The following is a 27,111-nucleotide window of genomic DNA, read 5'->3' as shown; positions in this document are numbered from 1 at the left end:
GTGCTGGGACCTCAGCCTTTCACAATTTACAGAATTACAACTCTGTGATTACCGCTACACCACTGTGACATCCAAATTCTAATTGTGGGGATTTGAAACAGAATTTCTCTCGGTGCCGATGTAGACAACATCTACACGTTCGATGTCTTCGTCAATCCTCTTTATCACCTCTTCAAAAAGCCCGATAAAATTAGTTTGACATAATTTCCCACCCAAAAGACACGAGAACTATACCCATTCAGTTCTTGCCTCTCCGAATGCATACAAATACTGGCTTTGAGAATTCCATCCATTAACTTTCCCAACAATAGTCTCACTGGCCTGTAGCTTCCTAGTTTGTCCTTGTAGCCATTCTTCAATAAAGGCACATCGTTAGCCACCCTCCAGTCTTCCAGTAGGCTAAGGAAAATGCAAAAGTCTCTACCAGTGTCCCAGCAATTTCTTGCTTTACTGCCCACAATGTCCTAGAATACACTTACAGGCCCTGGGCATTTATCTATTTTTATTTGTCTCAAGACTGCCAACAGTTCCTCCTTCATAATATTGACACATTGTGCTGAATGATAGAATTGACAGCCTTTTAGGGCTATATAGCACAGAAACATGCCTTTTGCCCAAACTCATTCATGCCGACCAAATTGCCTGACCTTCTTAGACCTTCTAGGTGCCTGCCTGCACCTAGCCCATATCCCTCCAAACCATTACTATCCATATATCTGTCCAAGCATCTTTCAAATGTCTTATTGTACCTGCCTCCGCCACTTCCCCTGGCAGTTTATTCCATAAAGGTGCCACTCTTTGTCTGAAAACAACCTTTTTCTCATGATGAACGTAATTGACTCCATAAAACTGATCGGAACCAGTTTACAGGGTGATAGTGCCAACAATCCAGGTACATAGTGTCATGATAGTGGCCACACAGGGAGACAGGGTGGTGAAGAAGGCTTTTGGCATGCATGTCTTTGTCAGCGCATTGAATACAGGAGTTGGGATGTCAGGTTACAGTTGTGGAAGACGTTGGTCAGGCAATATTTAGAGTACTGCCTACTCCAGGTCATCCTGCTGCAGGAAGGATGCCAGTAAATTGGAAAGGGAGCAAAGAAGATTTAATAAGATGTTACCTGGACTGGACATAAATGTAGCTAACTCAATACAGAATTGGCTTCATGATAGGAAACAGAGGGTGGGGGTGAAATGTTGTTTTTGGCCTGTGAATAGTGATATGCCACCGGGATCGGCCATTGCTATTTGCCATCTTTATTGACACTTTGGATGAGAATGTACAAGGCAGATGAATAAGTTTGCCGATGACACCAAAACAGATGGTATCAGAGATAGTGAAAAGGTTATTAAGAATTACAGCAGGATCTTGATTAGCTGGCAAGTGTGCTGAGGAATGGCTAATGGAGTTTAATTCAGGTAAGTGTTAAGTGTTGCATTCTAGCACATTGAGCCACTTCACAGTGAACAGCAGGATCCTGGGGAATGTTGTAGAGCAGAGTGATCTAGGAGTACATCTACATAGTTCCCTGATGTAAGTACAACTACATAGTTTCCCGAAAATGTCAACGCAGCAAGATAAAGCGGTGAAGACAACTTTTGGCACATTGGCCATCATCAGTCTGAAACTGAGTATAGAATTTGACACATTATGTTGTACAAGACGTAGTTGAAGCCGCACTTGGAATGTTGCGCTCAGTTTTGGTCACTTGCTGTAGGAATGGGTGCAGAAAAGATTTCCGAGGTTGTTGACAGGACTCGAAGGTCAGAGCTATAGGGAGTGGTTGGAAGCTACGATGTTTCCTTGGATCACATGAGGTTGAGGGGTGCTTTTGTAGAGGTGTATAAAATCATGAGGGGAATAGATAGGACAAATGCACAGCATTTTGTTCCTATGGCAAGGGATGGAAGAACTAGAAAGCACAGGTATAAGGTGAGAGGGGGAAGAATTAATTGGAAAAGGAGGGGCAACATTTTTACACAGAGGTTGGTGGGTTTATGGGATGAGTTGCCAGAGGGAGGAGTGAAGTACAACAATAACTAAAAGACATTTGGACAGGTACGTGGATAGGAAAAGTTTAGAGAGCTATGGACCATAAGTGATGGGGCATCTTGGCTCGTATGGATGAGTTAGACCAACATTTCCGTGCTGCATGACTCTGTGACAATAATTGAGGCATCAACGTGAATGAATACCTAAATGATTCCATATTCACATATAATAAGAATAATTTTAGATATATCTTTTCAGTCCTGGCAGTCAGTGGTGGCACAATTAGTTCTGCCATATATAAACTCTGGTGATGTGGTGATATTTACGATAACTAGTACAAGCAAGAACTTGTCAGACTAAATGGACTTTAGCTTGTTTTATAGTTGTTTTTTAGAATGAGCATCCTTTCCCCATCTCAACACAAAGAATATATTGCAGTATTTACCTTCCAGTAATGAAAGTAGCATTACCACCATGTCTTTCTGCAAGTCCAAGAGCTCCTTCAACAATTCAATCTGGCTCGAATCCTGTTAATAAATGTAAAACTGTTAAGAAACAACTTCAATGCTGGCATATTACCATACAGTTACACAGTAAGAATATTCATCTGAATGAGGGAGAGAAAGCGTTATTGAGTTATGTTTTGCACTATGAAATCGGATCGTGATGACAAACATTGTTTATCATAATTTACCTGTGTTGTACACCTGCTAAACTAATTGGAGGTAGTGGATAATTTTGTTCACCAGACAAAAAGGCCACAATAATAAAAAGGCACATAAAAACCACTAATGACATCCAAGCAACATTTCAGACCCTGGATGATCTGCCTTTTTTAAAAAAAGAAATCCAGTGACACCTCAACATAAATATATTTTGGGAAACAATATGGGTTAACGTCCCCCTAAAGAACAGAGATCGTATTAAGTAAAAGTTAACTTTTTACACACAATTTTATTCCATGCACTGTGGAAAATCAGAGGAATAAAGATGTGGTGAGGATAGTGTAGGAAAATAACTCAACATGCTGGTACAAATCGAAGGTATCACAAAATGATGGAGTAACTCAGCAGGTCAGGCAGCATCTAGGAGAGAAGGAATGGGTGACGTTTCGGGTCGAGACCCTTCTTCAGACTGATGTCAGGGGGGGGGGGGGGGCGGGACAAAGAAAGGATATAGGTGGAGACAGGAAGATAGAGGAAGAACTGGGAAGGGGAGGGGAAGAGAGGGACAGAGGAACTATCTAAAGTTAGAGATGTCAATGTTCATACCGCTGGGCTGTAAGCTGCCCAGGCGAAATATGAGGTGCTGTTCCTTCAATTACCGGTGGGCCTCACTATGACACTGGAGGAGGCCCATGACAGAAAGGTCAGACTGGGAGTGGTAGGGGGAGTTGAAGTGCTCAGCCACCGGGAGATCAGGTTGATTAAGGCGGACTGAGCGAAGGTGTTGAGCGAAACGATCGCCGAGCCTGCATTTGGTCTCATCGATGTAGAGAAGTTGACATCTGGAACAGCGGACACAATAGATGAGGTTGGAGGAGGTGCAGGTGAACCTCTGTCTCACCTGGAAAGACTGTTTGGGTCCTTGGATGCAGTTGAGCGGGGAGGTAAAGGGACAGGTGTTGCAACTCCTACGGTTGCAGGGGAAAGTGCTTGGGGAGGGGGTGGTTTGGGTAGGAAGGGACGAATGGACCAGGGAATTACGGAGGGAATGGTCTCTGCGGAACGCAGAAAGGGGAGGAGATGGGAATATGTGGCCAGTAGTGGGATCCCGTTGGAGGTGACGGAAATGTTGGAGGATAATTTGTTGGATACGCTGGCTGATGGGGTGGAAGGTGAGGACAAGGGGGACTCTGTCCTTGTTATGAATGGGGGGAGGGGAGGAAGAGCAGAGCTGTGGGATATAGAGGAGGCCCTACTGGAGCCCACTCTATAATGGAAGAGGGGAACCCCTGTTTCCTGAAGAACGAGGACATCTCTGACGCCCTAGTGTGAAACACTGTATGTTGTTTCTTTTTTTTTTCCTAATCAGATGTGCAGCACTTTGGTCAACGTGGGTTGTTTTTAAATGTGCTATACAAATAAAATTGACTTGACTTGACTTGACTTGACCTCATCCTGGGCGCAGATGCGGCGTAGACGGAGGAATTGGGATTAGGGGATAGACTTTTTGCAGGACACAGGGTGGGAAGAAGTGTAGCCCAGATAGCTGTGGGAGTCAGTGGGTTTGTAGTAGGTGTCACTCACTAGTCTGTCTCCTGTGATGGAGATGGTGAGATCCAGAAATGGTGGGAGATGTCGGAGATGGTCCAAATATATTTAAGAGCAGGATGGAAATTAGTGGTGAAATGTATGAAGTCAGTGAGTTCTGCATGGGTACAAGAGGTAGCACCAATGCAGTCGTCAATGTAGCGGAGGTAGAGTTCGGGGTTGGGGCCAGTGTACGTCTGGAACAGGGATTCTTCAATGTTCCCGACAAAGAGGTAGGCATAGCTAGGGCCGATGCGAGTGCCCATAGCTACGCCTCGGGTTTGGAGGAAGTGGGAGGAGTCAAAGGAGAAGTTGTTAAGAGTAAGAACCAGCTCTGCTAGGCGGAGGAGAGTGTTAGTAGATGGGGATTGGCTGGTTCTACGGTCGAGGAAGAAATGGAGGGCTTCAAGACCATCCTTGTGGGGGGGGATGGAGGTGTAGAGTGACTGGACATCCATGGTAAAGATGAGGGGGTGGGCGCCTGGAAACCGGAAGTTATCGAGGAGACGGAGAGCATTTGAGGTGGCTTGGACATAGGTGGGGAGGGATTTGACCAGGGGGGATAGGATGGAGTCAAGATAGGTGGAAATTAGTTCGGTGAGGATAGGAAAGGTTCAGAGGGTTATGGGCCAAATGTGGGTAAATGGGACTAGATTATGGGTAAGCTAGTTGTAAATCTGTTGAATTCTCTGCCTCAGAAGGCAATGGAGGCCAAATTTCTGGATGCTTTCAAGAGAGAGTTAGATAGAGCTCTTAAGGATAGCGGAGTCAGGGGGTATGGGGAGAAGGCAGGAACGGGGATGATCAGCCATGATCACATTGAATGGTGGTGCTGGCTCGAAGGGCCGAACGGCCTACTCCTGCAGCTATTGTCTATTGTAAATGACCGCACTGCTGCCTAACATCATGGAATCGGCGGCCTTTGCTGGAGATTGATCGGGAGCTCCAGTGTGGGAACTTGCGTGCCTTACCATCACGGAGCTCGCGATCCCTATTGGGGGGTTTTGTCTTTGGGGCTGCAACCGTGGGAGCCTGTGAGACTTTAACATCGCGGAGCCCGCGGTCTCTGGTTATAGAATGACATTGGGGACTCGAAGCCGCAGGATTTTCAACCGCCCCAATGCGGGAGTTTCGATCGCCCCGAATGCGGAAGGTTCGACTGCCCCGACCGTGGGAGAATAAAGAGGAAGGAGATTGGACCTTATTGCCTTCCATCACAGTGAGGAACGTGGGGAATCTGCTGTGGTGGATGTTTATGTTAACATTTAATAATAATAATACATTTAATTTATATAGCGCTTTTCTGGAAACTCAAAGACGCTTTACAGAGTAAATAAAACATAAAAATAAATAAACAAAAGGTTTATCCAGACGGAGAAGCGGCGAACAAACAGCGCCAGCGTCCTCTCACATCAGGGTCCGGCGTAAATGGTTGACAATAAACAGTAAATGGTTGACAGTAAACAATAAAGAACACAAGACACACAATTACAGTTGAACACAGACAACCATCACAGTGATTGCTCCAGGCACACCCTCACTGTGATGGAAGGCAAAGAAAAGTCTTATCTCCTCCTCATTCTTTTCCCGCGGTCAGGCAGTCAAACTGCTGCCTCGAGGCGATCGAGGCTCCTGACTTTTGAAACCCCCGCCGGGCGATGGAAGGTCCCAGGGTCGAGCCGAGCCGAGCAGGCCGATGAAGGTCCTAAGCCCCCACCGGGCGATGGAAAGTGCCGCGGCCGAGCCACGCAGGGCGATGAAGGCGATCGAGCCTCGCGATTCGGGGCAGTCGAAGCTGCTACGGCTGGAGCTCCCGAAAGCCGGTCGCCTGCCAGGGACCTGCGAGCTCCCGAAGTTGCGGTCCACAGAGCCTGCGGTAAGTCCAGGTAAGATGGTGAGTCCAGGCCCTGCGACCGGAGCCTTCAAGGTCGCTCTCAGCTGGAGGCCGCCAACTCCACGGTGTTAGGCCGTAGCGCGAACGGAGATGCGACATGGAAAAAGGTCGCATCTTCGTTGAGGAGGAGATTTAGAAAAAAGGTTTCCCCCACCCCCCACATATACACAGTTAAAAATAGGTCAATACATACATTTAAACGGTAACAATAGACAAAGACAGAAAAAAGACAGAGAGACTGCAGGTGAGCCCCAGCCGCAAGGCGCAGCCACGCCCCCATTTATGTAGTTGTGTGTCTTGTTGCTTTTTTTAGGATGGCTGTATGGTAATACGCATATCAGTGTACCTTAATTGGTATATGTGACAATAAACCGCCCTTGACTTTGACCTTGAGCTTAGATGGGGCATCTTAGACAGCATGGACAAGTTCCGCTGAAGGGTCTATTTCCATGCATTATGATTTTATAACAAAAAATTATTATGAGTCTAAAATTGGACTGGAATCCAACAAAACATTTCAATAATAAAGGTACTGGAGGGATATGCTCACTGCAAAATCCTCCAAATCCACTGGAAAGATAAATGAAGCAACATCAGGGTCCTCTCCCAACCCTACGTCTGCACCACTGAAGCTTTCATTTGGCTCCGTTGGGTAGGTCACACTATTTGCATTCCCCAGAATCTATTTTGCATTCTTAAAACAGCCACCCTATTCCGATATCTAACATTGGAAGAAACTACCAGGTGGACATAGGAAAAGGTCCAAGGATAAAACATAGAACAGTATAGAACAGGAACTGCCCCTTCGGCCCATAATGTCTGTACTAAACATGATGCCAAATGAATCCCCTCTGCCTGTACATGACCCATACCCCTCCATATCCATGTGCCTCTCCAAAGCCTCTTCAACGTCACCATACCTGGCAGTGCATTTCATACTCTCTCAATTCTGTGTAAAACACCTGCCCCACACATCTCCTTTAAACATTCCTCCTGTAACCTTAAAGATATGCCCTCTACTCTTTGACATTTCCACCCTGGGAAAAGCTTTCTGACTGTCAACCCTATCTATACCTCTTGTTATTTTAAGTACTTGTATCATCAGGTCTCCTAGTCCAAGTTTGTGGACTGCCCCTGTGAGGTAGCAAGAACAGGAAGTCAGATTATTATCTGAATGGTGTCAAGTTAGGAAAAGGGGAAGTACAACGAGATCTGGGTGTCCTAGTGCATTAGTCACTGAAAGTAAGCATGCAGGTGCAGCAGGCAGTGAAAATAGATAATGGAATGTTGGTCTTCATAACAAGCGGAGTTGAGTATAGGAGCAAAGAGGTCCTTCTGCAGTTGTACACTACCCTAGTGAGACCACACCTGGAGTATTGTGTGCAGTTTTGGTCTCCAAATTTGAGGAAGGACATTCTTGCTGTTGAGGAAGTGCAGCGTAGGTTCGCAAAGTTAATTCCCGGGATGGCGGGACTGTCGTATGTTGAAAGAATGGAGCGACTGGGCTTGTATACACTGGAATTTAGAAGGATGAGAGAGGATCTTATTGAAACATATAAGATTATTAAGGGATTGGACACACAAGAGGCAGGAAACATGCCAATTCTCTGGATGCTTTCAAGAGGGAATTAGATGGAGTGCTTAGAAGTAGCAGAGTCAAAGGATATGGGGAGAAGGCAGGAACGGGGTACTGATTGTGGATGATCAGCCATGATCACAGTGAATGGCTCAAAGGGCTGAATGGCCTATTCCTGCACCTATTGTCTATTGTCTATTATTACCCTCTAATCCAGGCAGCATTCTGGTGAAGCTCTTCTGCACCTTCTGCAAAGCCTCCACATCCTCCCTGCAGTGGGGTAACCAAAACTGCGCACAATACTTCAATTATTGCCTGCCCAACATTCTATAAAGCTGCAATATACTCAATGGCCCAACTGATAAAAACATGCATACCACAGACCTTACCTACCACTCTTTCTCTACTTGTGTTGGCAATTTCAGAGACCTATGGACTTGGACCCCAAGATCCCTCTGTACATCAATGCTGTTAAGGGTCTTGCCGTTACCTGTATACATTCCCTTTACACACAATCTTCCCAAGAGCAGCCCCTCACAAATGCTCGGATTAAGTTATATCTGCTATTTCCCGGGCCTTATCTGCAACTGATCTAAATCCTGCTCTAACCTTTGAGAGCCTTCCTCACTATCACCAATTTTGCCGTCGTCGGCAAACTTACTAACTAACCCATCTACATTTATTTCTAAGTTGTTCATGTATATCAATGAACAATAGAAATCTTAGCACAGGTCACAGACTGTCACTCTTTCACCACCACCCTCTAAGGATGTTAAAGACCTTCCTGAAAAATACAAGATTCTCACTGATTTATGAGAATCTCTGGCACACATTGTTCAAAGTGAAGGATGACAAACTTGAAGCCCGTCAAAACAGCAGTAATAGTGCACCACCTCACTAACTAGGATCCCATCTGCCTTGTCAGGCACAGCCAGCTCCATCTGTACTGGAGACCACAGATTCAACATTTCTCAGAACACCACAAAACTAGAATGAAAGCAGAATCAAAGGGAATCCTGAAAGCAATTCTTGCCTAAGAGTGCCAAGAGAGTGATCAAGGTTAGTTAACTGAAGAGGTGCATCAGATTTTTGCAACATGAAGGAATAGGTAATTGCACTTGAACAACCATACAATTAGCTGACATAGTTGTTCATAAGATAGAAGTGTCTGACGGATGAAATGGAAGTGTACAAATGATTAAATTCTTCCGCCAAAATTGGCATTTATCTTTGAGACATGAGATACAACAAAAGATGGGTTTCTATGACCTTATCTGTCTAATCGAGTACTCAGCAAATATTAAACATACCCATCTGAGCGGTAAAATAAATGATTAGTTTTGATCCAAAGAATTTCTTTAATGAAAGTAAATGAAAGAGAATGAACTGACACATTATTAAAATATCAGAGCAAACTATGAAAAGAAGATATTTAAAACTGCAATTACAATTACTTAGATGCACAATGCAAAAGTACTCAATTTTGTCATATGCATATTTAACTCCAAAAGTTTGAGGAAGATCCAGTGGACTAGCCTTCCTCTTTGAAATCTCTCTTCAGAAAGATTGATACTGTTTTTACCGTTGCAGAATTTATGAAACTCCAATGAGCAATGGTCTACGAGAGAAATTCGGCAACAGAGAATTGTAGCTCCTAGCATTCATAAATTGGAAGGCCAAAGAGGTGCAGAGGCACGAGCTTGTCAGGGAAGGTACTTCGTGACCAATGATAATTAGACAACATTGAACATAATGATATTAATCATAATCAAATAGCAAATCAGATTTGTGCTATTGTAAACAGTAACGTAGACAATGGAATATCAACAAAAGATGATATCGCAAATATTAGAATTTGATGCTGCTAGTTCAACTGCCATCTTGCCTCATTCAAGTAGTGCAAGCCAGAGGCATGACCATTGAGGGCACTAAAGATGTGGTCGTAGTAAAGATGAGGGCACTAAAGAGTTAAGCAAATAGCTCACACTAACCAAGGATAAGGCACTGGTGACGACTAAAGGAGTTTGATGTTACTGAGTCAAGGAACTTGCTTACATGAGTAGAAACTTACTTACATTTCTTTGCAATCACTTGATAGGGCTATCAGTAAAATGGAAACTTTCTATGAGCCAACTGAAGCAAAAATCACATGCTTCATTTAACACCAAAAGGGGAAAATGATTTTGGAAAATTGACGGAGAGAAATGGAAAAGGTTTTGATCCCACAATAGGATAATTGTCAGAGACTGTTGCCAGGGCGTAGCCTCCAGAAGCGCACAAATAAAGAGGCAGACATGGTGGCCATGCTTCCGACCATGCACCAGGAAAACTATAGATGTGCAGGCTTCCATAGTCTATGAAAATGAAAACGCTGCAGGAAATCCAGAATATATCTTTCTGGTTAACTAAAAAGGCTGCACATTTATTGAAAATCTTTCAAACAACTCCAAACTACCACCCTATTCCAGAATGTCACAGGGCATAAATTCATAAATTATATGGGCAGAATTCGGTCATTCGGCCCATCAAGTCTACTCTTCCATTCAATAATGGTTGATCTATCTTTCCCTCTCAACCCCATTCTCCTGCCTTCTCCCCATAAGCCCATGACACCTGTACTAGTCAAGAATCAATCAATCTCTACCTTAAAAATATCCATTGACTTGGCCTCTACAGTCTTCTGTGGCAATGAATTCCACAGATTTACCACCCTCTGGCTATAGAAATTCCTCCTCATCTCCTTTCTAAAGGCACGTCCTTTTATTCTGAGGCTATGGCTCCGGTCCAAGACTCTCCCAGTAGTGGAAACATCCTCTCCACATCCACTCTATGCAGGCCTTTCACTATTCGGTAAGTTGTGGTCCCCCCCTCATCCATCACAACTCCAGCGAGTACAGGCCCAGTGCCATCAAACCTCATCATTGGGTAACCCAATCATTCCTGGGATCATTCTCGTAAACCTCCTCTGGACCCTCTCCAACGCCACCCCCCCCCCCCCCTCAGATATGGGGCCCAAAACTGTCCACAATACTCCAAATGCGGTCTGACCAGTGTCTTATAAAGCCTTAGCATTACATCTCTGTTTTTGTATTCTAGTCCTCTCAAAATAAATGCTAGCATTAGATTTGCTTTCCTTACTACCGCTCCAACTTGCAAATTAACATTTTGGGAATCCGGCACCAGCACTCCCAAGTCCCTTTGCACCTCCGATTTCTGGATTCTCTCCCCATTTAGAAAATCATCTGAAAATTTGACCACAAAGCCTTCAATTCCCTCATCCAAATCATTGACATACAACGTGAAGAGTAGCGGCCCCTGCACAGACCCCTTACAGAACTCCGCTAGTCACTGGCAGCCAACCAGAAAAAGCCCCCGTTATTGCCACTCTTTGCCTTCTACCACCCAGCCAACCTGCTATCCAAGCCAGTATCTTCCCCCTAATACCATGGGCTCTCATCTTCTTTAGCAGCCTCACACGCGGCACCTTATCAAAGGCCTTATGAAAACAATATCCACTGACTGTCTATCCTGCTATTTACTTCCTCAAAGATTTCCAACAGTTTTATCAGACAATATCTCCCTTTCACAAAACCAAGCTGACGAGGCCTATTTTATCATGAGCTTCTAAGTACTCTGAAACCTTATCCATTATAATGGACTAAAATCTTACCGACCACTGAAGTCAGGCTAACTGGCCTATAGTTTCCACTCTTTTGCTTTGCTCCCTTTTTGTCGTAATATTTACAATTTTCCAATCGTCTGGCACCACTCTTGACTCTAGTGATTCTTTAAAGATCACTGTTAATGCCTCCAGAATCTCTGAAGCCACCTCTTTCATAACCCTGGGGTGCAGTCCACCTGGTCCAGGTGACCTATCGACCTTCGGAACTATCAGCTTCCCATCCCAGTTACCCTGTTACCCATCCCAGCCCCAACCCCACCCTTTCATGGAACCGCAACACCCCTTCCCTCTTGATTCTCCGGACCTTGCAGTCGCCTGGGTCCTATTGGAGGCTCTGACTACCAGACCAAATATGACTTTTGTCATTGCTGCCCCTGAATCTCTGCCCTATCCACAACCCCATGAGTTATTTACCCTCGCTCTGATATGTGATACATCCCACATCTAATATGGATCCTGTTCATTCCAGCAGCCCCTCCCTTATCTCCAAACATCTGACTAGAGCAATGGAAATGTCCATTCAACCTCAAATCTGATCACAACACCAATGTTTACTCCTCTCCACCCACACCCAAGCAGACCCACCAGGATCACTTTATATGTGCATTCCTCTCCACTCTTGCCCTCAATACACACTCACAACGCTAGACTGCAGACCAATCACCCTTCCATCCACAGTCCAGCACAGGTTCCATTTGTCAAGCTTCAATTGTCACTCCACTTAAGGCAGTGGCTCCTATCATTGTTCCTCCATACATCTGCACTACCCAAGGCATCAGGTGCAATCATGGCGCCTTCCCCTTTACTGTCCTACTTTGATTGTTTTTCCCTCCCCTGCCAAACTAAGATCCAAGGCATTGGCTTTGATAAATCTCAGCCCACATCCCCAACCCAAGGCACTGATGTAGTTGTTGCAATCCTCCAATCTAAAGAGTCCAGCCATTACCGTCCTTTCATCCAAACTCCCACCATGGTATTATCTGCAAAAATCCTTTCCTTTCAAACCAAGGGACAAATGCTTCACCCCCCTTCACAACCTGTGCTCAGACTGATGGTTGTAGCTCATTCCCCAATGCCTGGCTTCCGTCTCAATTTCCAAACACAAAAATGTGAAACATTGATCCAGTTGCACTCACAGCCTTGTGAATTTTATACCTCACCTCTCCTGGTCAGTCCTCATATTTCCTCATGCTCTCATACAATGAAGAAAAAGCAAAAATCCTACAACCTATGTATGGGAAAGAACTGCAGATGTGGGTTAAAATCTAAGATAGACACAGCATGCTGGAGTAACTCAGCGGGACAGGCAGCATCTCTGGAGAGAAGGAATATGTGATGTTTAGGGTCGAGACCCTTCTTCAGACAATTCTACAACCTGGATCTGTAATGAATTGCTTGTGGTCAGTTTGACTGGTCTGTTTTGGTGACTGGAGCCCATTGCTAAGCACCAGGTAGCATCATCATACATAAGTTATGTCTGTAAATTTCTCTCTGACCAGTGGTCAGATCTATAAAGGCAATGCAAGTCCAAGATAAGTTGATTAGTGAAACATAGCCACAAGGATACAACACTTTTCACCAACACGATTGCCTTAAATAGTGCCCGAGTCAAGAATGGAGCTTAAGTCTTGCCTCTTAGCCACAGTCTCCTGCTCCGTTCTCCTTTGCAGAAGGAAACACTTCATTCCACATCTTATTATTAAGTGCAGTGAAAATTGCCCCTGATCAATATTTATACCACAGTTCATTCCCAAACACCAATCTCTTCATGAACTTAACACAAACGTTTGCATCAACTTCCCCAAATCTTTCCAGTAAAAGTGTACAGAACTATTAAGATTTTCACAGCTCACTGTAGCAATGCAAAAATAGACTGTAGTTGAAGAAAAGTGTACGGCATTTCTTTACTGTTTGTACCAGAGTTAGGCACATTACACGACCAGGTTGTGTGGAACCATGGTCTTGTCCTTGTTTGACTGATAAAGACATAACTCCAGGGATAGTGGTTTTGTTAGTGACTGCCACTCTCTCTTGAATACATTAGGAATAAAAATAATTTAATTGTTAAGACTGGAGGATTTTAGTTACATGGCCTGTTTCCGGCTGTATATATATGATATGATATGATTGAAAGATTGGATAGGCTGGGCTTGTTTTCCAGGGTGTGAAGGGGGCTGAAATGTGACCTGAAAGATTTGTATCAGATTATGAGGGGCACAGATAGGGTAGATACTCATATTCGTTTTCCCATGGTAGAACTGTCAATAAGAAGATTCTAAGTTTAGTTTAGTGTAGAGATACAGCACATAAATAGCCCTTTGGCCCACCGAGTCCGCACCGACCAGCGATCCCCGCACATTAACATTACCCTACACACACGAGGGACAATTTACATTTATACCAAGTCAATTAACCTACATCTTTGGAGTGTGGGAGGAAAACAAAGATCTCGGAGAAAACCCATGCGGTCACAGGGAGAACATACAAACTCCGTACAGACAGCACCCGTTGTCAGGATCGAAACTGGGTCTCTGGCACTGTAAGCGCTGTAAGGCAGCAACTCTACCACTGCACCACCATGCCACCCTCAACGTGAGAGGAGGGAGTTTTAAAGCGGATCTGAGGGATACAAATTTTATATGAAGAGTGGTTATGTCTGGTACATGTGGAAGTGGTGGAATTAGAATAGAATTACTTTGTTCACAAGCCATTTAGATAGGCATTTAAACAGGCAAGGCAAAAAGGATATGATCCTCATGCAGGCATATTTGATTCAGGTCAGTATGGACATGGTGAGTTGAAGGTCTCATTTCTGTGCTGTACATCTTTATGTGAAATACCACTCACATACTTTCTCCAGCACCATGTGCTGTAACATAATGAATCGTTAGTTGGCATTCACTTTTTATATGTAAAACTGACTTTCAAATGTTAACTCCAACATTGTATTGAAAAGGCAGAGCATACATAGGTTTTGAGGGGACTTTTAAACTACTTTGACTTTATTCAACTTAATATGCCTCTCAAGCAGATTAAAATAAAATGGTCATCATTTGTAGCAGTATCCTGGACAGCCTGATGCAAAAAGCAGCAATAAAGCAAAACTTACCTCATGCCGAGCTTTAATCCAAAAATGTTCCTTTTTGCATGGCAATAAACAATAAATATTGCATATTAAAATGACATCAAACCTAATATATGTATAATTCCCTTTCCTTATCGCATTCATTGTAAAATTAGTTGGCATTCACTTTTTATATGTAAAACTGACTTTCAAATGTTAACTCCAACATTGTATTGATAAGGCAGAGCATACATAGGTTTTGAGGGGACTTGTAAACTACTTTGACAGTACATGATGAAAAACTTAAATGGTCATTGAAATGTAATGAGGCAATGGTTTCTAACTTCATGGTCAGTTTATATTGAACTGAATGACAAAGTTCTCTCGATATCAGGATATGTAGCTGTTCAAAGTGCATGCAAGAAATGCCTTATAATATTAACATTGGGCAGAGAGTCAGGAGAGTGTCCTCCTCACTTAATGAGCCATCAGTAAAGAAACCTCCCCATTATGTTATCGTGTGCTCTCACCCAAGCACTGTCAGATGGCCGATCACCACCTACTCTGCCACAGAGGTCATGGTTCCACTCAACCTCACTTCCCTCCACACAATTGGAGGAGGTAAAATGGGACATGATTTAAAATTATGATGGGAACAGTAGTTTGTAGGAAACTCCCCATATCAGAAGTGAATTAAAAATAGAGGATGGGATTAGGGTAAGGGAAAAGAGATTTAGAGGAGTTCTGAGGAGGCCTTTTTTCACCCAGAGAATGGAGAGAACCTGAAATGCACTGCTTGACAGAGTGGTGGAAGCAAAGTGGTTGACAGCATTTAAGAAGTGTTTAAACAAGCATTTAAACCGTCAAGGAAAAGATCGCCACGGGCCAAGTGCTGGAAGATGGGGGTTAATATTTCTACTCAAAATTTCAGTATCTGCAGTTCTTTGTGTCTGTGGGATTAATTTTGATGGGTGTCCAATGGTCAGCAGTGGACCAAATGGCCTGCGATGACTCCCAACACTCCTCCCTTCCTGTTTTTTGTGTCTAATGGTTGACATGATTTCAACCCCTTACAGTAGCCTTCACACCTGAGCAAGAGCCTACAGTCCTAAGTAAAAGAATCAAGGGAAGCCCTGCTGTTCCAGATTTATGACGATGCAACAGCCCCTGCAATTACACACAGTGCGCATCCAGGTTCAATGTGGGCTCGGAAATTAGAACTCATTATGGAACTACACCTTACTTTTCCCTTTCTGGAGATAATTATACGACTTAAAAACATTACTATATTCATTAAATTTGAATATGATAAAAAAGTGCATCCTCAATCCAATATGTTCCAGTTTATACATTCTGTACAGTTAGATAACTAAATTTATAACCATCATGTTGATATATCCAGTTGACTGCTCAATTAAACAATAAAGAGCAGTGGCCGAGCTACATGGACAGACTACTATTAATGATTTTATTTCAAAAGGAATTGGTATCCATTAAAAAATATCTAATTTAATTTATCATAGAACTTCGCAGCACAGGAGGCAACATGACATACAGTATCGTGACCTGGTAACTAAAAAAGCCAAGCATCGCATCAGTTTCCTCCCACATCTCAGACATTTGCGGCAAGGTGCACAAACTGGTCACTGTAAATTGTCCCTAATGTAGATGGTTGGTAGAATTGATGGGCATGTAGGAGCGTAGATCACAAGAAAAAATAGTGGGATAATGGGATTATATGCTAGCAGGGTCTCAATAGGCGAAATGGCCTCTTTCTATGCTGCAAAGAATAATGAAATAAAAGTATGGAATTTTCTTAACTGAAGCCAAAACATACATTGTACAGTATTTGCCCACACTGCACATGTTCTGAAGATTCCACATGTATGCTTGTCGCATGGAGAGATGATCATATTTGGGGAGGTGTGTGAATCATGCACAAAAGAGTCAGTTAAATTTAGTGATCGGGTTTCACATAACATTTACTTGTTACCTGGTATTGTGCTACCTGGTATTAATCTATTTTTGTAAAGATCTGATGAGAAGTATAAATCCCAGATGGTATGTTAATTCTAAAGTTATCTGAGTTAAATACATTTTTGAGATGAGCAAGCACCGAACAGTGACAGTATGCTTACAGATGTTATTAAATTATAACATAAACCCTGAATACTGTTGGGACTTAATCCTATTTAATTGTAAGAGGACCTGAAAAAACCCCAGAATCGAGGAAAAGTTTTAAACTAAATGACCACAGGGTAAAATATCTAATATTCTGTCAATATGCCATGAAAGCTAACATTACGTTCTTGTTCCAAAATGTGCAGATACACTAGAGCTTGATGTAAATATTAACAATGGATTTTACAGAAGCAAAGTTATACAATGACCAACTGAAAACATTAACAAATGAACAAACATTCCTTTTTCAGATAACAATGCAACTGTACTGTTAACACATCAGCGTGTCAGCATAACAAGACTGTTGCAAGTTTTAGTTCCAAGGTTGCCTGATATTTATTCTTGCTCACAAGTGACACACTGCAATTATCTCAATATTATAAACGTTTCCCCCTGTAAGACAGCCATTGCAGAATATCAACAATACTGGTGGGCCAAAATGTTTTGCAGTCCTGACATAAGGTATAAAGAAAACATATAGCAATGGATGGTGAGCAAAATTAGGCACAATGTGGATGGCTTGGTAAACATTAACATTTCATTCCCACAAATTAGATGAATGAAAGGTTCAAGAGCAGAAAGCACATTCTCTTTGCATCAGTTTCATTTTTTATTTAAGCCAATCTCCCAAAGCAATTTTGAATTTCAAATTAAATCTTAAAATCAACGTAAAAGTACACGGAACTTTATATGTAAATATAAATATTGCATGTATGTAAAAATATAAAGATATTTGAACTAATTTTTAAATTATTTTTTTCTCAGCCATTAACAAGCTAATCTGCTCTAAATACATTTGGCAATATATTAAGCCTGTTAATTTGCAGCTGCCAGTTTAGTGAGCTAAAATTATAAATTTGCTTATATGCACTCTTGTCTTGGACTGGCAGCAAACAGTGCCTTCAGTCATTATCCACTACTTTCAGTTTACCAAACACAAGAAGTACGGGGCAGCTTCTCAGTGAAATCTCAGAGGAATCTATCAAGGAAAACCAGACCCGTTGTGCATTCAGGTTAGAAACCATTCTTATGTACACTGCCAAGAGAAAAGTGACAGATCATGAAATCGATGCTTAAGATGTGGACCTTCCATCCCAAATGCTTGAATAAAAATTGAAGATACTTGAATCCACTTTAGATAAACTGCTTAAATTCAACAACAACTAGAGCACATTGGTAAAAAGCAACAGTTATGCCTGATGTACCACTGAAACAAGTAATTATAGGAAACTAGAGGTTTATGCCCAAATGAAAATTAAAATGACTCAAACAGTTTGCATGAGATGGCAGCTGCAGTACACAAAATTCTTACGCTATTTCTGGATCCTCCATTATCAGGCATCTGTTGTTCATCAGAATAAAAATGATATTTAGACACTGGTGTGAAATACATTAAATTCATTCATCTTCCTTGCATTTTCTACTTAAAGCACACAAACTTTCCCTCAAACACAATTATTTCTACCGATATAAATCCTACAAATTACCAGTAGAATCGTTATAAATTGTTGATATGGATTATTTCCGGCACATAACTATTTCGTCATTAGTATCTCAGGTAAGATTGATGGTTTACCATATCCCAAAACATTCTTCATAATATGTACTGTATCTCACATAGCTTCATAAGACATGTCTTTCTCTCCAAAGTTACATAATTAAAGCCTTGCACAGCACAGATGTCAGTGAGACACAAACATTTATATTTTAAAGATTCTATGCAGCCATCTTTCTCTGAAATATTTGATAAAATATTAAAATCTTTGCGATTGAATGTTTCAAAGATATGGAAATATATGATTGTAATGTATGTGTTGTTTTTCCAGGTCTCCCGAAAATCTCTTCTCTTCTAGTCTTTCAAGTTTATATTTCAGGCATTAAAGCTCTAAAATCTTCTAATGCTGCAGAAATAATCCAGCAATAATGCAAAAACAATTTTACTAGATTATTAATACACCATCCTGAATGGAACATTGTCCTTAGCATTGTTTTTCTTTTTTGTTGTTGTAATTCCCAATATTGCTCAGTGGTTTTTCATTTATTCCTGCATTATTTAATCAGTTATTTTCACCTCCTTCAGTGGTCAGTTTGTAGATCTGACCAAGAGGTTTCTTTCATATATGACTAAGAAAACAACGAGGAAAATAAACACAAAGACATTTTTGGTAAGGCTCAAAAGATAACCTTCAGACAAAATGATTCTACTTTGATGCCTTGGTGATTAAAAAAAAATTAGTATACTCCAATTACTTGCATTAAGTAATCTTGAATCCTTAACTGAGATCAGGGAAATCAGTGAACTGATTTGAACCAGGCTCCTAGAGTACCATTGAAGAAGAGAAGCTTAATTCAGCTATCTGGGCTGCAGTTGTATTGAGGCTTGGTAGATGAAAGGATTAATATGCTATGTTATTCTATTTTCTTGTACAGTGTGCATGCTATTGTGGACAATATTCCCAAAAAACATAGTAATATAAGATCGAAAGATCAAGAAGAATCCACGAATTTGCCACTGAATGGATTTACCTGCGCAAGCTTCATCATCATGTGTGCAAAGATGTGGAGAAACCCAACAACTGCATCCCATAATCTGCTGTGAGCCAGACTTTGCTGGTTACCTGTACATGGACCCTGCAACACAATTAGGTACAGTGCAACTTAAATAAAATATCATGTACACAGTGGAGTTTTAAGTATTCCTAGGTATTCTAATAATTTATCATTCAATTGCAAGATATTGCTTGCTTAAAATAATTGTTAAATAAGACAATGTTTCTTTATTAACAAATGGAATAATTAATGTAGATAGTTGAGGAATTTAAGTAATATTTTTTTAATTAAAATTTTCGTAGATAATTTTATTTACTAATTTTGAAACTTTTATAATAAGGCTTGTTCAAAATAAGGCACTGTTAAAATGAAGGGAAACACTGCAGCATGATGTCATTATAAATAATTTCCAAACTGGAAGGATACAAAGAGTGGTGCCTCTCAAGTTCCAGTGTTTGTATCATTGGTAAGTGCTCTGGACTTGGTTAAAGAGATCATATCAAAACTCACAGAAACATAAAGGCAGGTAGATGTTGCATCAAGTTTCATGCCAGATTTAATACAGGAAGTATCAGCCCATACACTAATGAGAAAATCAGACTTGGAAATTATTTTGTCTAATATGTTATTGTTACTTTTAGAATCTACAAAGCATCATGGTTGACGAGTGAGTCTTTATGTTGCACCTCATCCTTCACTTGCTTGATTCTGCATATTTGAAGTGTGCAATGATGATGCCAACTTTGTGCCTCTACTGCTACACTGGGCTGTGCAAATGCCACAATGAAAAATTGTTGCCCATCCAGAGGGGAAGAGGTCGTAACAGAGGTGTTTGCCATAACTTACTCTCGTTGGAGACTTTCCTTTTTGAAATGTTGGAACAGATTTCTATTAATAATTTGGGCAAAACCTTCTGGATTATTTTGGGGATCCTACAATTATTCAATCTTCATTTTGGTCATTTGCATTTTTGGTAATGAATTTTAGATTTTTCTGTGGTTAATATGCACAGCCGCAGTAAGGATCATAAATGGTGTCATTTGTATACAAAGATTGCACTGTATGTTGACAAACACCTCTCTTCAGTAGAACATGCACGAGTGAGTGTGGCCCACTGGTGGAGCACGATTTGTGAAAGAATGAAAGGTATGAATAATTGGGATGTGAGATTTTATTCCACAAACAAATTATATTTTTATTGTGCCCTTAACATGGCAAAATATTCAAAGTCCTTCCCAATCTGCCGTTAAGGAAAAAAAAGTCAAGAGAAGGAAGAGTTGGGTGATGTGGGAAGATAGCTACCCACCTAGATGACAAACAAGTGGAGGAAGAATGAACATGAATGAACCATGATGGGAGGAGCTGATAACAGAGGATTGTGGGGCTGGTGGAGGTAATTTAGGTTAAATATGGATTTGAAGTGATTGGAATACAATTCGGAGTTTGAACTTGAATGACTGCAGAACTAGTCACCAAAGCAGGAGCAATGAGTGAACGGGACGATGTGTGTTTGTATGCAGACAAAAGACGATTAAATAAGTTCAAATTTATGGAGACGAGAAGTTGGGAGGATGGGAAGGCAAGAATTTCACTAGAAATTTCACTGGAACGGGAATCACACAGAAATTTTAGTTAAGTGGTTGATGATGTTTTGTTACCTGAATATATTCAGTAAGACTATTAAAAACTTGCTTAGCAACAGCCATAGCCTTGGAGAAGTTTCTTTTCCCTTGCTCATCAACAACATCTTTACCAGAGTAGTACCAATAGAAATCACTGATAGATTCCTAAACCAGACAGAGAAAACAGGATTAGTGGTGCAGATAAGAATTTCAACCATGAATTATAATCTCGACTTTATGAATGGGAGTCAGACTTTCCTTAAGCTGAGGAAACATTACAGAAGGAGTATTTTTTCTTTCTAGATGACAACTACTGATTCTATGAATTTCTCTTTTGAGTTTCTATTTTTGCATTTTTTTGTACACATACAGTTATACAGCACTGAAACGGGCCCTTTCCCAACTTGTCCATGTTGATTGAGTTATCTACCTGAGATAGTCCCATTTGTCTGTGTTTTGCACATATTCCCCTAAACCTTGGCCCACGTACCCATGTATACATTGTAATTGTGTGTAACTCTACCACTTCCTCTGGTGGATTGTTCTATATATCCACCACAAGTCTATGTGAAAGATTTGCCCCTCACATTAATATTCCCCTCTTACTTTAAAGGTATACCTTTTAGTTTTAAACTTCCCTACCCTGGGACAAAGACTGTGACCACTTACCTAATCAATACTCATGATTGTATCTACCTCTATAACGTCTCAGCCCCTTACACTCCAGGAAATAAAGCCCCAGTGTACTCTGTCTTTCTAGTCAACTCAATCCTTTCAGTCTCAGGAACATTCTTTTGAAGCTTCTTTACACTCTTTCCAGCTTAATAACATCCTTCCTATCGCTAGGCAAGGATCTATGCTCCTAAACTGCCAGAGCTATTTCATGCTGCCTTTTTACCTTGCCATCCCTTCTTATGTGTAATCCTACATCTCTTATGTTCCTCATGTGATACATTTAATACTAGTTTTTTTTTTGCTGACATCCACCCCTTCTTTTTCCTGACCAGAGGTTCAATATCCCTCATCGCCCAGAGTTACCCAATCCTGCTGGTCATGCTACTCACTCTAACAGGAACAGGCTGGATCTCATTTTCAAATGCCCCCCACTTGCTATAAGTCCCTTTACCTACAAAAGCTTCTTGCAAACAACCTTTGCAAGTTCTTGTTTGATGACATAAAAATTAGCTTTGTCCCAATTTTGGGTTTCAAGTTGTCAACCAGTGCTTTATTTTTTCATACTATTTTAAAACAAATAGAATTATGGTCACTGTTCTAAAGTGCTCAACCACAATCACATCTGGTCTCACTAATCCAATAAGGTTTTTTGAAGAGGACACCAAGAGGTTTGATTACATGAAGGCAGTGGACATTGACTGTGGGCTTTTGCAAGATCTTTAACATGGTTTCACATGGTAAGTTCATCTGGAACGTTAGATCACATGAAATCCAAGGTGCGCAAGCTATTTGGATTCAGAATTGGCTTGGAGGTGGGAGTCTGAGGCTGGTTGTAGACCTACGCTTTTATAATTTGACACCAGTGGTGCACTGCAGGGGTCATGCTGGCTCCATTATTTTTCGAAATTTCTGTTAACAATTTGAATGACAACGTAGGGAATAATGCTAATAAATTTGCAAATGATACCATAATTGGTGGTATACTGGACAGTGAAGAAGAATATCTAGGTTTACAACAGGATCTAGATCAGTTGGAAAGGTGGTCCAAGGAATGGCAAATGGAATTTAACTCTGACAAATTCCACACTGAATGTTAAACCAGGGTACAACCTGCACAGCGAATGGTAGGGACCTAGAGAGTATTGTAGCATGAAGAAATCTAGGAGTATAGGGGTATGATTTCTTGAAAGTGGAGATTCAGGTGAACAGGGTGGTGAAGATGGCAGTTGGCATGTATGCCCTCCTAAGGTAGGGTACTGAGTACAATAGTTGGGATATCACTGTACAGCTGTACAAGTTGTTGTAGAAACTGTATGCAGTTCAGGTTGCCCACCTAAAGGAAGGATGTCATTATGTGTAGGAAAGAAGTGCAGATGCTGGTTTAAATCGAAGGAAGGCACAAAATGCTGGAGTAACTCAGCGGGACAGGAGAGAAGGAATGGGTGGCATTTAGGGTCGAGACTCTTCTTCATATGTCATTACGTTGGAATCGGGGCAGTAGAGATTTACCACAATGTTATCAGGCAGTCATATGGAGAGGCTGGATAGGTGATATTGTCCTATTGTCCTTTCGAAAGTGATATTGTCCTTTGGAGCATAGGAGGCTGAGGAGTACAGGATCATGAGGGACATGGATGAAGTGAATGCTCATTATCTTTTTCCCAGGGTAAAGGATTCTAAAACTGTAGCGCAATGGTTTGAGGTGAGTGAGAAGAAAATTAAGAGGGACGTCAGGGGCAACTTTCCACTCAGAGGGTAGTTCATACCTGGAACAACCTGGTAGACAAAGCCACAGAAGCGGATTCAATTACAACTTTCAAGACATTTGGACAAATTTATGGATAGGAAGGATTTAGAGCGATACGGATCAAATACGGATAAATGGGACTATCCCAGAATGCCAACTTGATTGCATGGACAAGTTATGCCAGAGGGCCTGTTTCCTTGCTGTCCAGCTCTATGACTTGCCTTTTGTTGGTCATTCCCTAATCGGATGTTACATGTTGCCACCGTCTCTCTAGTAGGGCCATCTACATATTGCTTGGGAAAACTTTCCTGGACATACCTCACAAACTCTGTCCCATTAAATCCCTCAGCACTATGGTAGTTCCGTCAACATAAGGGAAATTGAGATCATCTACTATCACAATCACATGTCATTTCTGATCCTCCTCCAGATTTTGCTTTAGGGACACATTGCTCAAAAATAATACACATCCCATGTAGAAGAATGGAACTCAATGGACTGTTACTTAGTTTCTCCATTAGAATCTTTAGGCCAATATACAGTAAATGCTCAAAAATTCAAAATGTTAGCACCTGTAAGCGCAGCAGGTAGTCGACTGTGCAAATAATGATGTTGATAGTTGTAGTGTTCCCTATTTGAGTTCTCAGGTAATTCTGGAAATCTAAAGGCAAATTACATTTTTAATACCTTAGTTTAACATTCTCTTGGACATTGTAAGCTTCTTTTAACTTCTAAACGTTTGTCATAATTCTGTGAATTTGCCTTGGACTTCATCACATTGAAAGCAATATACTTTTCTGATCAATGAATGACAAGCCACATTTACAGAATAATTAAACGTTGTCCACAATTTATAACCAATAACATTTGACATGAAACAGCAAATAGAAATAATATAAGGTGGATGTGGTGAAATTTGTACAGATCCGTCAAGGATAGTTTTGGAAACAGAGACAAGTCATTACTGTCATTTGTTTTTCACAAATTAACTGCATTCCCTGTATTGATGCTACAATTTGAAACAAAAATCTGAAGACATTTTGATAAGGCAGCGGAGGCCAATTCTCTGGATGCTTTCAAGAGAGAGCTAGATAGAGCTCTTAAAGATAGCGGAGTCAGGGGGTATGGGGAGAAGGCAGGATCAGCCATGATCACATTGAATGGTGGTGCTGGCTCGAAGGGCCGAATGGCCTTCTCCTGCACCCATTATCTAATGTCTATTGATAAGGATTGAGAAACCATATCAATTTGATTTAATTAAAAATTCTACCTACTGCTGTTTTTCTGCAATTCAAGAAACACGAATCAGCCTTTGTTTTCCCAAATTCCCAGTTACATGTAATGTCCTAGAAAATACTGCACACAGAATGCCAAGGATGAAAACTGCCATTCTGCACTTGAACTCTGCGAATACCCATGATTCCAGTCCTTTACCTGGTAGATAATTTCAATCATACATCACTCCTGAACAAGTTACCCAATATCTTGTGAAATTGCATATCTTTAAATTGAATCATGCTCATTTAAAAAAAAACACATCCCTATCACGTCACTTTCCATGCAACGATCACTACTCCCGTTCAGTATTGTCACAGAATTTAAAACACTCAAACTTCCATCAAGACATCAAAGCAAAATTTCTTATTTTTCTTTGAGTTTACACTTGAGTATATTTTTTGTACATTCTTCACCTTCTGTCCAATTCTGTAATTTAAAAAAAGCTTCATGTTTGAAGCAACCCATAATTTAAAAAGTGACATTCTGCATGTCCTGCAAAATTCAGTTTTTGTTTAAACTGGACTGCCAATCTTTCAAGAAAGTAAAAAATTGTCGAATAATTTTATTTCTATCTCACAAATTTATGGGCCTGATCATCCAGATTGTAAATGTATTTGTAGCATTTGACACCAGCAACTTTCATTCATGTAGTACCTTTAGTGTAGTTAAATATTCTAAGAAACTTCACAGAGTGTCATCAGAAAATACCACAGAAAGAGATGCTGAGGAAAGTCATCAAAACCATGGTTAACCGAGTAGATTTTGAAGGAGTGTGTAAAGGAGGTGGGAGAGCGACAGACGTGGGAAGGAACGATTAGGTATTAGGATTTTGGCAGGTTAACATTGTAGTGTTTACATGGACTCATTTTGTGCCAGATTTTGAGAACCTGCTCTGATATTATTCCTTTCTTTGTTTGGATAAGCAGCCAGGCAGACCAGTGAAACATGGGAAATATAAACATGTTGGGGAGGGCACATGCAGAGACTTCCGTAAATTTTGTTGGGAAAGAAATAGAAGCCCCAGAAAATGTTGAACAAATATACTTATGGCCAGGCAGGACAGTTGTGCTGGGGCTGCCATATTGCCAAGGGCTTGGAAGAGGTGGAATTAGTTAATTGTCTTGGTAAGTTTACTGAAGCAATGCGTTGAAGAGGCAACACTGGACTTCCTGTTGGAAAATGAGAGCAAGTGACCGAAGTGTCAGTAGGGGAACATTTTGGCACCGTTGACCATATTTTATTAGTTTTAAAATAGTTATGGAAAAGAATAGGACCAGTCCACATGTTAAAGACCTAAATTGGGACAAGGTTAAGAGAACTTGCTAAGGTTGATTGGGAGAGGTTGTTTGCAGGTAGTGGCAAGTGGGAGGTTTTTAAAAGTAAGGTGGGGAGAATTCAGGACCAACATGTTCTAGTTAGAGTGAAGGGCAAGGCTGTCAGGATTACTGAACCCTGGTTGATGAGAGATATTGAGGATCTGGTCAGGAAAATAGAGGAGACCTTTATCAGGTAAAGATGGCTGGAATCAAGGAAATCCTCTGAGAAGCTGATCCGAAAGATTCAGTCACATAGTATGATGGGTGAATCAGCCAATTGCATATAAAATTAATTTATTGGTAGGAGTCAGCGTGTGAGAGTTGTTTTGCAGATTGGAGGCCTATGACCTACAGAGATTAGTTCAGGGTCCAATGTTCTTTGTCATCTATATTAATTATTTGGATGGGAATGGAACAATTAACACACAGGAACAGATTATTTGGCCAAACATGATACCATAATCTCCTCTGCAATGCAAAGTTTACATGGTTAGTAAATTAGCTGATGACACCAAAATTTGATGTATAGTGAAGAAGGTTTTCTAAGATTACCATTGGAACTAGATCAACTTGGAAAGTGGGCCAAGACATGGCAGATGAATTTTAACAATGAGAAGCATTATTTTATAAGGGCCCTGGAGTGGGCAATTGTGGAATAGAGAGACTGAGGGGTTAAAGTACATAGTACGTGAAAGTGCAGATACAGGTACACTGGGTGCTGAATAAGGCGTATGGCATACTTGGTTTCATCATTCAAACCACTGAGTACAATAGCATAGAATGCAGTTATGGTAGCCGAGTTGTGGGCAGTGAAGGTGGATTTTGGCGTGCAGGTCTTCATCATAAGGGGCATTAAATATTAAAGTTAGATTATTGTGATGGAGTTGTACAAGGCATTGGTGAGGTTCTACTTGAACTATTGTGTTCAGTTTTGCTCACCCTTTATATGCTGTTAAGCTGTAAAGAGTGCAATAAAGATTTTCACGGATGTTGCCAGGATTCAAGGGACTGAGGTTGGGCAGACTGGGATTTTATTCCATGGAGTGGGAGAGACTGAGGGTTGCGAGGTATATAGAATCATGAGGAGAACGCAGTCTTTTTTCTCCCATGGTTGAGAAACTAGAACTAGAAGGTTCAGGTTTAAGGTAAGGGAGGAAAGTTTTAATAGGAAGCTGAGGGGCAACATTTTAAAACAGAGGGAACTATGTGTATGGAACAAGCTGCCAGAGGAAATGGTTGAAGCAGGTTCTATAACACTATTTAAAAGACATTTGGACAGAT

At 41.2% G+C, this 27,111-nt stretch overlaps 1 protein-coding gene across 5 annotated transcripts in view; it reads right to left on the bottom strand.

Moving 5' to 3' along the window:
* LOC144611871 (ryanodine receptor 1-like) overlaps positions 1 to 27,111 on the bottom strand; it is a 479,550-nt gene that overhangs the window by 36,481 nt on the left and 415,958 nt on the right. For 4 of the 5 annotated variants that reach the window (XM_078431182.1, XM_078431183.1, XM_078431186.1 and 1 more), the window contains 6 exons: positions 23,809 to 23,897; positions 20,851 to 20,979; positions 19,169 to 19,273; positions 17,955 to 17,984; positions 14,507 to 14,536; positions 2,439 to 2,520 (listed from right to left, as the gene is read on the bottom strand). In XM_078431182.1, coding sequence (XP_078287308.1) covers positions 2,439 to 2,520; positions 14,507 to 14,536; positions 17,955 to 17,984; positions 19,169 to 19,273; positions 20,851 to 20,979; positions 23,809 to 23,897 — 465 coding nt within the window. The remainder of the gene's footprint in view (positions 1 to 2,438; positions 2,521 to 14,506; positions 14,537 to 17,954; positions 17,985 to 19,168; positions 19,274 to 20,850; positions 20,980 to 23,808; positions 23,898 to 27,111) is intronic. The other variant, XM_078431185.1, reaches the window with a different exon arrangement.

This window comes from Rhinoraja longicauda, chromosome 41 (genome assembly GCF_053455715.1).
Source record: "Rhinoraja longicauda isolate Sanriku21f chromosome 41, sRhiLon1.1, whole genome shotgun sequence".
NCBI classification, from domain to species: domain Eukaryota; kingdom Metazoa; phylum Chordata; class Chondrichthyes; order Rajiformes; family Arhynchobatidae; genus Rhinoraja; species Rhinoraja longicauda.
The sequence above is the reverse complement of the archived record's forward strand: the minus strand, read 5'-3'. Positions and strand labels throughout refer to the sequence as shown.